At 45.5% G+C, this 13,101-nt stretch overlaps 3 protein-coding genes across 3 annotated transcripts; all 3 read left to right on the top strand.

The window, feature by feature from the left end:
- Positions 1-2,352: 2,352 nt before the first annotated feature.
- On the top strand, positions 2,353-4,171 carry LAJ45_01703 (uncharacterized protein; the record flags this gene model as incomplete). The annotated part of the gene is made up of 6 exons (XM_046111296.1): positions 2,353-2,411; positions 2,504-2,624; positions 2,732-3,192; positions 3,301-3,496; positions 3,581-3,994; positions 4,049-4,171. 6 exons carry the CDS (start codon positions 2,353-2,355, stop codon positions 4,169-4,171), a joined length of 1,374 nt encoding a protein of 457 aa, XP_045975240.1.
- Positions 4,172-4,599: 428 nt separating this feature from the next.
- Positions 4,600-8,892, top strand: LAJ45_01702 (uncharacterized protein; the record flags this gene model as incomplete). The annotated part of the gene is made up of 7 exons (XM_046111295.1): positions 4,600-4,805; positions 4,888-5,007; positions 5,060-5,165; positions 5,218-5,538; positions 5,591-8,435; positions 8,492-8,704; positions 8,759-8,892. 7 exons carry the CDS (start codon positions 4,600-4,602, stop codon positions 8,890-8,892), a joined length of 3,945 nt encoding a protein of 1,314 aa, XP_045975239.1.
- A 1,593-nt stretch (positions 8,893-10,485) lies between these two features.
- Positions 10,486-13,020, top strand: LAJ45_01701 (uncharacterized protein; the record flags this gene model as incomplete). The annotated part of the gene is made up of 11 exons (XM_046111294.1): positions 10,486-10,563; positions 10,635-10,766; positions 10,828-10,908; positions 10,997-11,150; positions 11,213-11,325; positions 11,376-11,445; positions 11,507-11,786; positions 11,839-11,942; positions 11,996-12,364; positions 12,417-12,653; positions 12,722-13,020. 11 exons carry the CDS (start codon positions 10,486-10,488, stop codon positions 13,018-13,020), a joined length of 1,917 nt encoding a protein of 638 aa, XP_045975238.1.
- Between the last annotated feature and the right edge of the window lie 81 nt (positions 13,021-13,101).

Here is a 13,101-nt window from a genome sequence, read left to right as displayed (position 1 = left end):
CGGATCGGTGTGAGTGTGCGTGCGTGAGCGTGAGTGTGTGCTGCGGAGTTGAGACAGCCACACGCTATTCTAGAGTAAGAACTTCAGAGATATGGGAATTTAAGTTGAGCTTTGCCCGCGATGTGAATGGCGGTTGCTATGGGGTATGAAGTACGCTCTCGGCCGCCGGCTTGCGCGATGCGAGTTAGATATTGTTGCTCATTCACCACCTAATCACGTCTCGACACTAGGTAGGATCTTGGTCTCGCCAAATTGACAGAAGCTCAAACAAGAGGCAGTCCGTTTAATCGCTTCCACTGTTTCTCTCTCTCTCGAGTTCCTTTTTATTTCTCTCTGTATATATGTACCTACTTACTGAGTCCTTGCTGTTGATCTCGTGAACAATGACGTCCGTCGTGCTTTAGAGGTGGAACTGCATCTGTAGAAATGACAAGTCAAAGACCCGGACAGATGGATAGCTGCAGTAATGTTTATGATTGATGAGTGGCTGGATGGTCTGCTGATGGATAAAGTCCGTTGAATCAATCTGATTGATGGAGACCGTCGAGTCTGGGTCTCTTATTTGTCTTATGTGCCTGTCCTAGACGTATCTACATCTTACATATGACCTAGATTTTGTGGCTCAAAATTTTCTGCTCTTCATTTCATTTAGGGTCAACTATTCATCCATCTGGTTTCGTTGTTTACATGGAAATGTGTTCCTGAGTCTGACAGTAGAGGGGTTGAGAAACGGGGGGTCAGAGGACAAAGCACCGTTTCTGTTTGGAGTGGAGTTCGCCGTTTTGGTGTTGCCCAGGGCTGGCTCTGGCAGGTGCTCATCCTTGTCTGAATTACGGACCTTCACGTGTGTTGTGTAACGACCCACGTATTATCACTTCCTGGATTCGTTCCTCGGGTTCCTGCCACAGGCAGGAGAGTAGCATATGTAGGTACATACCCCCGTGTAGGTGGTAGAGCACGATATTGTGTGCAGTTTTTACCAGTTACCGGCAAATAGATACATGATATTTGCAACTATATATCTCCACGACTAATTCTCATGCAGGTGGTATAATCTACCTTATGCTCATCTCGACGCACTTCTTTGTAACCTATAGCTACTACCTTCCATATGTGCATAAATGTAGTTCAGACTTACCTAGCACTATGTAGTGCGTCGTTGAATTTCTCCCATGGGAAGATATTACATGCAGTACCCGGTTGATAAATGTGGTACTCGCAGTGCTAAAAAGCCTGGATTACTTACAGTACTAGTACTACTACTGCTAGTAACTACTAGTACTACTACTACTACTACTACTACATCCTACTGTAGCTAAAAAATGATAGGACAAGAAGGAGGAAGACCATAGAGTACATGAACATGTATGTACCTATCACTCAGCATTAACTTGGAATTATGCATAGTGTGAACGATGAGGGGCTGATTGATTGATTACTTAGTATGTACATATATAGTTGATCATGAAGGATCACACAGCATCATCCAGTAGTCACCTCCTCAAGTGAGGACCCAAGGAGTTTTTTCATTAGTACATGTAGATAAGGTTCAGATCATATCTACAACCCTAGCGCATCTTCAAGCAGTATTCAAACACGTGATGTGGAGACTTTCTGGGTCAATGGAGTATAGCCGGGTAACTGTCTAATCCGAATTATGAAATTAGTCATTCGCGTTTTTCTTTATGAAATTAAAAAAGCGGCTAGATAATTTCCTTATTTGTTAACCATTTGGTTGTTTTTATCATGTGGGTGTAAAGCTAAAGTACAAGTACCTAGAGTACATGACTTTAATTCTTCTCCGCCCTACCTCTTGATCATCTTCTTCGCCTACAGCTATGAGTAGCTGAATCACCGAATGAAAACTTTCAAGCATACGATCATGATGAATTGGTTTTAATTTCAATGTTTTAATTCATAAATAAAGTGCTCATTGAACGGCTGACATCGTACCAAAGGATCAGTAACGCGTACGGTTTGATTTGATGGAAGTGATTGGATAACCCTATTTCGACGAACCCCTGTTTTGCCATGCAATACAGGCGCTAGTTATCTTACCTACTCGATCTACACAGCACACCAAGCTTGCTTCCCCTTCTTTCTCGAGAACCTTTCTTACTCCTGTTTCTTTCAAGCCCGCATGAAGCCATCTGCTCCAGCTTTAGCAGTGCTCAATAGTCATTGGGCGCTTTATCGTTAGTCATTGCATACCGAGTTTGAGGGTCCTCCACCTATCAATATCAGTATCACAAGCTACCGCGGCGATTGAGTAGCTAGGCAACCAAAAAAAAAAAAAAAAAACTCAGAATAACAAATGTTCTCTTAAAGAATTACAAGCTATTCACAACAACAATGGGTACGCTCGTACGCAAACAGGAATTGAGGCATTTCAATCATAGTTTTCTTCGCCCGTTAGTTGATATCCTTACTCCTTTCTGTATACGTATCGCTATAATATGAATTATGTTACTGACGTGACCCTACCGGCTTTCTGACATACTAGTTTTCTACGAGCATATGGGCTTGGGTTTCTGTCCTATCTGAGTCCTCGACTTTTTAGTCTTCTGCTATCAAAGGCAAGGAGGAGACGCAGCAACAAACAGAGCCGTGCCCTTGTGCCCGCAGTCAGTAAAAATACCCTTTACCCTATTTCGTATCACAGAGCTACGGAACATGAAGCGGTTGCGGAATAACAATCACTCTAATCACGATTTTATTATAAGGATTATAGGTTCTAGACATTTTCAAGAAATCTCTCGAACTTCATCGATTTCCTGCGTTCTGTGGTGTCACAATCGGCGGATGGCACGTTTTGCAACCACTTTTTGACAAATTATTAGGGCACATCCCCGAATCGTCGGGTGTAGGACGATACGTCAATTACCACAGGAGCAGAATTGCAACCTTTTTAGCGTCCTCTACATCAGCTGCTGGGGCTATACAGCTGTTGAACACTTGCAAAAAATCACATGATGCAGGAAGGACATTAGACCTTACTTTTTTTGCTGTCTCTAAAGCCCTTGATGTAATAGTCGGAGAGCTATGGGCTAGGAGAAAGGCTCGCAGAGCTAGCTCTGGAAAATTTACAAATTTTGAAACAAAAATAGGAAACGCTGCAGATGCAGTGGTATTTGCTGCGAGTGCTGCAGCCATCACGTTTTCATGGTTCTATCTTCCAGATAGGCTTCCCGTGTAAGTTGAATTCTTAATTCATTTTGGGTTACTATATGTACATGTAGTTTTTGGTGAACGGTCAGAGTAAGAAGCACCTTAAGCTAACGTATCTATTTGCCGTTGAAGGTCCTATAACAAATGGATTACCGATATAGTAGATGCAGATAGTCGTCTGTTGGAAACATTACGCCGTATAAGGGCTGGAGTCTTTGTATATGGCAAAGACACAGGACAAGCACCATTGCTACAATCGATGTGTGAGGATTTAGGGCTACCCAAGGTGTGGGGAGACCCTGCTTTGACGAAACCAATACCTTGCGATGTAAGTTGGGTGACAAAAAGGAGCACTTCAATCACACTTTATCCATCAAGAATCTGGAGTTTAATGAATTCTGCGTCACTATAGATAGTCCATGGGGGTTACTCACCTAGCTGTGAAGCTCATGCCATATACAGATTTTGGAATGCATGGAAAGCAGGGTTTTTGATGTACCTGGGGTTAAATTTCCTTGTCAGGATACGAAATCCCAGTACCAAAGCATTGCTGAAGGCCCTTGCAGATTCCGCTAAATCAGCTGCGTTTCTTGGAACATTTGTCGGGAGCTTTTGGTACGCGATTTGCCTAACGCGGACTAGACTAGGGCCTTATGTTCTCCCATGGATTGATCAGATACACCTTGATAACTACTGTGTGAGAGTGGGAAGTCTGGCATGTGGCTGGAGCATCTTAATAGAGCCTGTTCACCGTCGAACAGAGATTGCCTTTTTTATGGCACCCAAAGCTCTTGCGACTTTGTTCCCTCGCAAATATAATAGAGAAGTAGGCGTTACGCCCTCCGTTTGTCATATCGTTTCACTAATTTAAGTTATATAGTATCTTTGGATAGAAACCTTGATTTTTGCGTTGAGTAGTGGGGTGGTTTATACAACCCTGAAAGAGAATCCAGAAAGGGTGAGGGGCGTTTTTGGGAAGTTATTAAGGAGAGTGGTGGCATAGAATAAGAACGGCGTAGTTATAGATTATATTTGATCGAGCACATATATCCTTTGATTAATTTCTTAATATAAGCTTCTGCACTTATCTCTCCCCACTGCTTGGTTGTGCTCTAAATAGTAACACTAGCCACATCATCACATCGGTCAATGCGTGGCGCAACCTTGTCTTAGCTCATTCGTGTCCCACAACCTGTCCTCAGCGAGTCGCTGCTCGAAAAAGAGAACACCTAGACATCCCACCACCATCACTTCTGGCACTTCGCCAGGCACTCCTTCTTCGCAACTCTATCAATATCTTTTCGTTAATCTCAACACAATCCTTTGTACGTCATACTATTAAACTACTCGCTGGAAATACCATAGAAACACCGAAAGCTCAATCTACGAATCCACGAAACAGCGAGAAAGGGAGCGCATCTAAAAGAAAAGATGGCCAGAATACGAGATATCCAAAGGACGGCCGCATTTGCATGGTCCCCTGAGGCCGCACCCTTCATTGCTACCGGTACCCAGGCTGGAGCTGTCTCCGCCGATTTTTCCGACAATACGGTTTTGGAGCTGTGGGACCTTGATCTAGAGAATGCTCAGGGCGGGGGTGAACTTTCACCGGTAGCGTCTATCAATACCGATAGCAAGTATGAATCTGTTTCGAAATCTTTAAGGATATCCCCAGGTATGGGATTTGTCTGGGAACACTTGACTAACCGGGAATTCAAGGTTCTACGATATTGCCTGGGGAAGAGTATCAACTGAAAGGCCAAGAGGAATCATTGCTGGAGCTTTGGAAAACGGATCTTTGGATTTGTGGAGCGCTGATGCATTGCTAAGCCGTAGCGAGTATGCTAACTGATTACCCACTGAAGGATTTCCCGCTAATAATGATGTTTAGTGATCCCCTAATCTCGCGAACAACCAAGCATAGTGGGGCTATCAAGGCCCTTCAATTCAACCCTTTCAAATCTGAGCTTCTCGCTACCGCTGGCGCGAAGGGAGAGGTATACGTTCCCGACCATCCCCTTACAGAGTAAGACTAACGCAACCCGATAGCTCTTTGTCTGGGATCTCAACAACACAGAGAACCCTTTCCAGCTCGGCAACAGGGCTGCTAGGGCAGATGACTTTGATTGCTTGGATTGGAACAAGAAGGTTCCCCATATCCTCGTTACTGGAGGAGGCGGGGGATTCCTTACTGTGTGGGATGTAAAAACGAAGAAAGAGTCACTCACGTTAAACAAATTCAACCGAAAAGCAGTTAGCTCAGTTGCATGGCATCCCGAGACGCAAACGAAGTTGATGACAGCTATTTTGGACGATACGAATCCTGTTATTCAATTGTGGGACCTGAGGAATTCAAATGCCCCAGAAAGGGTTTGTGAAAAACTTTGAGATTCATAATGCAAATGCTGATGAGGTGATTTAGACTCTTACGGGTCACCAAGCTGGTGTTTTGTCGCTTGCGTGGTGTAAGCAAGATACAGACTTGCTCCTATCTTGCGGCAAAGACAATAGAACGATTTGCTGGAACCCGCAGACTGGAGAAATGCTTGGCGAATTCCCCACTGTTACCAACTGGACCTTCAAGACGCAATGGAATCCTCGGAATCCAGGGCTTTCTGCTACTGCCTCTTATGACGGGAAAATTGTTATTCAAACCCTTCAAAACACAAACCCGAGTGCTTCCCCGGAGGTACCAGGCTCCGCCGGAGATGCTGATGATTTCTTCAGCAGAGCAAGCAATGCTCAAACATCATCATTTACTCTCAAACAACCGCCCAATTGGCTTCGAGTACCCGTGGGTGCTTCCTTTGGATTTGGTGGTAAACTGATTAGCTTCAGCACTTCAGAAGCCCAAACAGGACAAAAGCCTCACTCTATTGTGAAGATTTCAAAGTTTGCGGTTGATTCTGGTGTCAATACCGAAACGGAAAGCTTTGAAAATGCGCTGAAGGAGGGTAATCTTGAAAAAATATGTGACCAAAAAGTAGAGAATGCCAAGACGGACCAAGAGAAGGCAGATTGGGACGTTCTAAGAACGCTTTTCAAAGAGGATACCAGGGAAAAGTTGATTGAGTATCTCGGCTTCAACGAAGATGAGATAGCAGAATTGAAGAATGAGACAGAAGCTAAAGACACTAATGGCGAAGAAGCGGATGACGAGATCTCCGAGACTGTGGAAGCCGACGAGAAGCGACTGTCTTCATTCTTTGCCGATACTGGAGCTGAGTCGGAAAACTTTCTCGCCGATCTTTCTTCAATTCAATCAACTCACAATGCCAAGACAAACAATCCTTTCCAGATTTTTACTGGTGAAGAATCTGCAGCGGACAAAAAGATCACTCGTGCAGTTGTCCTGGGACAGTTTGATAAAGCTGTGGATATTTGCTTGGCAGAGAACCGTATCTCGGACGCTTTCATGCTTGCTATTTGTGGGGGTGAGAAGTGCATCGAGAAGGTAAAGACAGCATACTTTAAGGTTAAGGGACCAAACTATCTCCGGGTTTTGGCATCTATTGTTGGCAAAAATCTGTGGGATGTTGTGCATAATGCGGATTTGGCCAACTGGAAAGAAGTTATGATTTCACTTTGCAGTTTTGCAGAGGAAAAGGATTTTGCAGACCTCTGTGAGGCTTTGGGTGATCGCCTTGAAGACGAGTTACGACAAGGGCAGGGCGACAAGGAGGCCAGAAAACACGCCGCCTTTTGCTACCTGGCAGGTTCAAAGTTGGAGAAGGTCGTTGGCATCTGGATCGAAGAGTATCAAGAAAATGAAAGGTCTGGTCTGCAGGAAAACGACGGAGATTCTACGTTTTCGGTGCATGCCCGCTCTCTCCAAAGCTTCATCGAGAAGGTCACTGTCTTCAGGGAAGCAGTGAAGTTTGTGGATGAGGAAAAAGGTCTCTCTGCAAACTGGAAGTTGCAAGCACTTTACGAGAAGTATTGCGAGTATGCAGATATCGTTGCCTCTCAAGGGCAATTGGAGGTTGCGGCTCGATATCTCGACCTTCTTCCCATTGAATATCCTGCAGCCACGGTAGCAAGGAACCGCGTAAAGGAAGCTTCTGGAAAAATCCCAAGCGTAACTGCTACTCTTCCAGTCACAGGAGGGAAGCCGCAACAGCAGCCTATCACTAGTGCGTTCGCCCAACAGCGTACCACGACCAAATCTCCATACCAACCTACGCAGCCAATGCAAACTTCCGCGCCGAATGCTTACCAGCCCCAAGCTCCCGCTCAGACCCCAAACATCTATACTCCTGCCGGCACGGCTCCATACAACCCCTACACCCCTAATACATCGACCACTACCCAAAATTACACCCCTCAGGCACCTACAAATCCAAACTATTCCCCTCAGGCGACGACTCAAGCTTACAATAAACCCAATATATATCAGCCAACTCAGATGAACCAGACTACTGGTCCTTACGGCGCTGGCAGTGGCAGTGGTGGGTACCAGCAATATGGCCAACCCCAAACTTTCCAGCCTCCCCCACAGAGACCTGTCCCCTCTTCAATCCCCCCTCCATCGAGGGCTACAAAAGATGTAGGTAACTGGAATGATACTCCTGAGGTTGTCAAGATCCCCCCTCGTCGTGCGGCCTCTACAACACCAGGCCCACTAACGTCTCCCTTCCCCAATGTTCCTGGTGCGCAACCTTCACCGCCTATCTCAGGTAGTTTCGGCGGACTCCCAGCCCGTGCGCCCACAGCCCCTCCTCCAAGGGGTGCTTTGCCTCCGCAACGTATCTCATCACCTGCTCAGCACTCTAGGTCCCAATCGCCGGCTCTGCAGCAGCAACAACAGTCTGGGCCGTATGGCGCGCCAGTGAACCAAAGCTTCCCGCCGAATGCCGGATATACCACTTCCGCACCGCCACCTCCAAGCGGAAGATATGCCCCTACTCCTGCAGCGCCAATGTCGGTCCCTCCAGGGCGTCAAAACGCAGCTCTTCCACCCCCGCCTCAAGGGGCTGCTCTTAGCAGGGTTGGCGGCCTTTCATCAGGACCGCAGTACGCACCTCCGCCGATCAGCTTCGCCCAGCCATCTGGGTCTTCTCAATACGCACCCACATCTCAACAGCCTCCCAGTATGTATGGGCCCCCTCCTGGTAGTCAGCAACCTGGTCAATATGGACCTTCTGCTGGAAGCCAGCATGGCCCCCTTGGAAATATTCAGCCTACACCGCAGTCTCATCCGCCTCCTCCTGCACAACCGACACCACCCCCAAAGCCCCAGACGCCAGCGCCACAGGCATCCAAATACCGTGAGTCAAAGTTCTACCCTTTCAATTCTACGCTGGCATATTAATCTCCATGGTAGCTGCTGGTGACCGATCGCATATTCCCTCGCAATATGCACCCATTTATGAGCTTTTGACCATAGATTTGGAGAGAGTAAAACAACGGGCACCTCCAGCATTCGCCAAACAAGTCAAAGATACTGAAAAACGCTTGAATATCCTATTTGATCATATCAACAATGAGGAGTTGCTCTCCTCCGAAGCTTTGGAGTCTATGTTGTCACTCTCGAGAGGTTTGTTTTCAAGCCTTTCTGTTGGTTTCGTTGATTATGACTAATTTCATGTAGCTCTATTTGGCCGAGATTATGCGACCGCACACTCTATTCAAGTTGATCTTGTCACAAACCGGACTGCGGAGTGTAATGTATGGATGACGGGTGTAAAGAGGTTGATAGAAATGAGTAAGGCGACTCCTGAGTAGGATAGGTATCCTGCAAAAGAAGTACGTAGAGATTATTTTTATTCGGATCAATAGAGAAATTTATATCAAATGGCCCGGGGAAGGGGGGGGGGGGGGGAGGCCTGTTTTGTTTTCTAGTAGCCGGTTTATCTTTCAAAAAGCAAAAGGCATTGATCTAATTTGGTTTGTGTTTTGTGTTTTGTGCCCTTTACCCTACTGGACGCATGTGTAACCTCATTCACTGTCCCGTTAGCCTATCAGCTACATGTATTTAATGGTAAAGAATAGTTTATTGGTGAATGGCACCATTTGTTCTGGAACGTGAATAAGTAAAATTCCTAAAGTATATACATGTACCTACATTTACGCGTGTACTTCAGGCTTAGGCGGACTTGTAATTAACTGCCCTCACCCCGATCAGCTGAATATCGGTTTTCAATCGACATTTAGTAAAGTTTGTTATAAAATACATGTATGCGATTAAGTCCTTAACCCTAACCCCAAACCGGGCTGCGGCGGGTTCGCACTACATTCTGGTATTTTCTGGGTGTTGATGGCGGGGGCGGAGACATAGGGTTCAGTGACCAAGTACTAGTATGTAGGTACTGGCTGATCCAATGTTGGTGTGGAGCCTTGAGCACATGCATCCAGTGCGTAAGGAATGATAGGTAAAATAATCCATAGAGTTGTCGGCATCCCGAGCAATATGATTCTGATTTAGTACTTCGAGCTTCACTAACTTGGTACTTTATACATGTAGCCTGATTAGGTACTAATCATGGAGTGTGGTTTGGTTAGGCCTGGCCAGCTTATTGGAAATAGAGTACTATTCCGATTTATTTTCTTTATTCTGCATACTCTAGTTATGTATTTCTTTATCAAAAGTTTCTTCGGATCTAGTTCATGATACTACATGTACTTCTTTGTTTCAGAAGAGCGTATTTGGCAACTGTCGATTCCGACAATTGACAGTTCGCCGGCTGCAATAGCGGTTTGCCGAACCGTCAATTTTGATTGATGAGGGTATCGGCACAGGGTACCGGAACTTGGAGCTGGACTCTATCAATGCGCAAAAGGCCTTATCTCTCGATCTCGTCACCACTGATAATGGTCGAGATCTAGAGTTCGTGAAGTATAATGTCAATTTTGCGACCCGCAACTGTCAAAGCCGAACTGTCAATTGTCGAAATCGACAGTAGTCAAATACGCTCTAAACAGACTCTTTCTGACACTTACAATTTATACTCAAATCTGGCGCATTCGCCATTGCCCCAGAAAGAACTATAGGTAATACATGTATGTACCTAGAGTAGGTACACATTTGTAACATGTACCTGCCTGTCTGCCTTGTTGTCGCGTGCTCTGCATGTCCCGGATACTGAACCGAGAAGCAGGGAATCTACGGTAACCTAAAATATATTGAGGCTACATGTACTTTACCTTATGCGCCGTTGAAAAAAACACCAAACAAGGCCCCTTTCCCAGCTATATCGAACGAGACAACGCCTAAACAGAAGTGCACGACCCTACCCTTAGTCACAGCCCTAGATAGAAACACGCCATATCTGTCCGATACGTCACCGCTGAACTTCATCCTTTAGACGGGTTTACAGCATGGCTTCCCCGTTGACACTCGACCCGCGTCCGAGCTTTGAACCGAAAATCGTATCGCTTTACAAAGGCTTATTTAAGGTACGGGCTCGATAATCTTCACTTCGCTAAAGGTAGTCACAAGATTGAGTTAACGGGTGGAGGTCTTTTAGGAGGACGATGAGGAATACGATGAAGTGAAGTCTGAGGGTTTCTGGACGGAGTTCTTCTTGCTCAAGTGCCATGCCCCAGGCCTGAGGTCTATACTAGAACCATTGTCACCAGATGACCTACTTCATCTACAGGTATGAATGGGTTCCAGGACAGGGGGAAGCTTGTGTGGAATGGGAGGCTGACGGATGTTAGCCGCAAACAAGACAGCTGTTTTGTCGCGCCGTCAATTGTGTCAAAGCTGGCGCCAGTCCTTCGGATGAGATTGCACTGGATGTGAGGATACCCGCTGATTTATTCTTTAAAAATTTCCTTGTAGAGTTGGGTGTTGCGAAGAGGGCTGACAGCGATTAATTAACCACAGACGTTGAACGTATTCCTGAGAGAAGTGCTCTCAAAGAAATATACAAATCTCAGCTCAGATATCATCTCTTTGCTGACCGGGCTGGATAATGTTGATTCGATATTTACCGATTTTGTTGCTTCGCTGGATACGTGTATCAGGAGCGGACGCAGCGGTACGGCACTTTGAATCGTTTTAATCTAATGGAATAAGGTGTCTAATTAAATAATATTGTAGTCGAAGCGCGGCGGAAAGCTATACAAGTAGCTGTGTGTATAGCCTGTGGGGCCTTCCAAACTGGATTATTATCGTATTTTACACATCGGGATCTGTTTCCGGCCCTTATGAAGGTATGTATGAAATTGGTGGGAGATTCGAATATTAAAGGCTCATTTTGTAGTATATAAACGACCCGGAAACGGTTGGACTTTGTTATGAGCCGTTTGTCTTGCTTGGAGTCCTGGCTAATTGTAAGTTTAAATATGCTGGTATAAATAAGTTATTGATGGTGATCCCGCTAACAAATGCTAGACAACAAATTCGAATTCCAGAACCCATATCAGTTGCGGTTCGACGATTTTGTTAATGAGCCTACAATAAAGAGGATTGTGGCAGAAATAGGAAGCACTTGTGTCCGAACAAGAGCAGACTATATCTCCATTCATGACGATCTACCGGAAGGATGGTCACTCAATAACGTACTTACATTTGTTGGTCTCACGATCTTGTCCGGAGCCGGCCCAAGAAGTCGATCAACGTCGCCTGCGCCGGCAACAAACCCTGATGCACAGAAATTATCATTCAACACGCTGTACGTCTCTGTATATTTTTGGTGCATTTTGCATGCTAATTCATGATTACAGACCAGGGCCTAGGGCTGCACTTTTGCTGGCAACATATGACTTTGTCAATGCAAACAAGTTGTTTGCTTCTAACTTCGTAAACTATCAGGAATCCGATCCTAAATGTAAGTAGACTATCGGATTCTCTTTCAGCAATATTTTTAATATGGGATAACAGGCGAATCACCGATATGCTCTTACATATCTCTCACATCCTACCTCCTCCATCATGCACATCGTTCTCCTCGGTCCTCGCTCTACGCTCGCTTAAACCTCCTCGTTATCCGTATATTGCTAGAAGACCAGGCATTATGTAAACGGTTGACTAGTGACGAAACAAAGGCATTAGTGCGCCTATGTCGCCAAAAACAACCCCACTTACCCGTGATACGCACAAAACGGCCATTATTGACAGCAATAATCGATGCAGTTGTAGACGGAATCAACCACAATTTAAGGAAAAAGCTCGACGTTGATCTGTATAGTTCCTGTGTTGGAGTATTGGTTCGATCCGTATCATTTCTCATTAGAAGCAGAACTCGCCTGAGTAAGTCACTCAAAGTAACCCCCAATAGGTGTTAATATATTAACTCCACTAGTATATCACTGGTCCGAGCTCTGGCGGTGTATCCTTTCTCTAATCCGCTTCTTCTCATCATACACATCAGATCTGAAAGATCTACCCGGTATTCTAAAGTTCATAGACGATCTTGTAAACCTTATTGCCCTGGCTCTTTCAGCAGGTGATGCATTTCTTCCGGGGGCTGCCGAGTATGATGACTTGTTCTACAAGCTTGTCGAGGCTGGTGATGTCCTTGTCAAGTTTCGAGATGCCTGTATGTCTCGCCTTCTATCGTCCTAACCAATGGAGAAACACATGACTAATAAAGACAACCCTTTCTAGATGGCCTTGAAAACCGTACCTCTAACTCCATATCCACGCTCATCTCGGTATCTGAGCATTATTACCAGTTGATATCCGAGAACCAGACAAAGACAAAGTCGAAGAATCTTTCCCCTCAGCAGGTTAGTGAGGTTATCAAATCTGGGTATGAGACGCTTGCAATCACGAGCAAGGATGGACTGGATAGTTGGGAGCGGTATCGGGAGGCGGATGAGCGCGCATTCCTGAAGAAAGCGGCCCGGGTGGCCGTGGGTGATGTTAGAGAACTCATGGGGACTGAGTTGGAGGCTTTTGTTTAATCATCCCAGTTTTGTTGTCGAGAAGGTAATGGTTTGATTGTGTTTTCTTTTTGGCAGGTAATGGCAGGCATGGGGTTTATG

This window comes from Morchella importuna (assembly GCF_003444635.1).
Source record: "Morchella importuna strain M04M26 chromosome Unknown Morimp01GS003, whole genome shotgun sequence".
Lineage (NCBI taxonomy): Eukaryota > Fungi > Ascomycota > Pezizomycetes > Pezizales > Morchellaceae > Morchella > Morchella importuna.
This window is presented reverse-complemented; position numbering and strand designations above follow the sequence as displayed.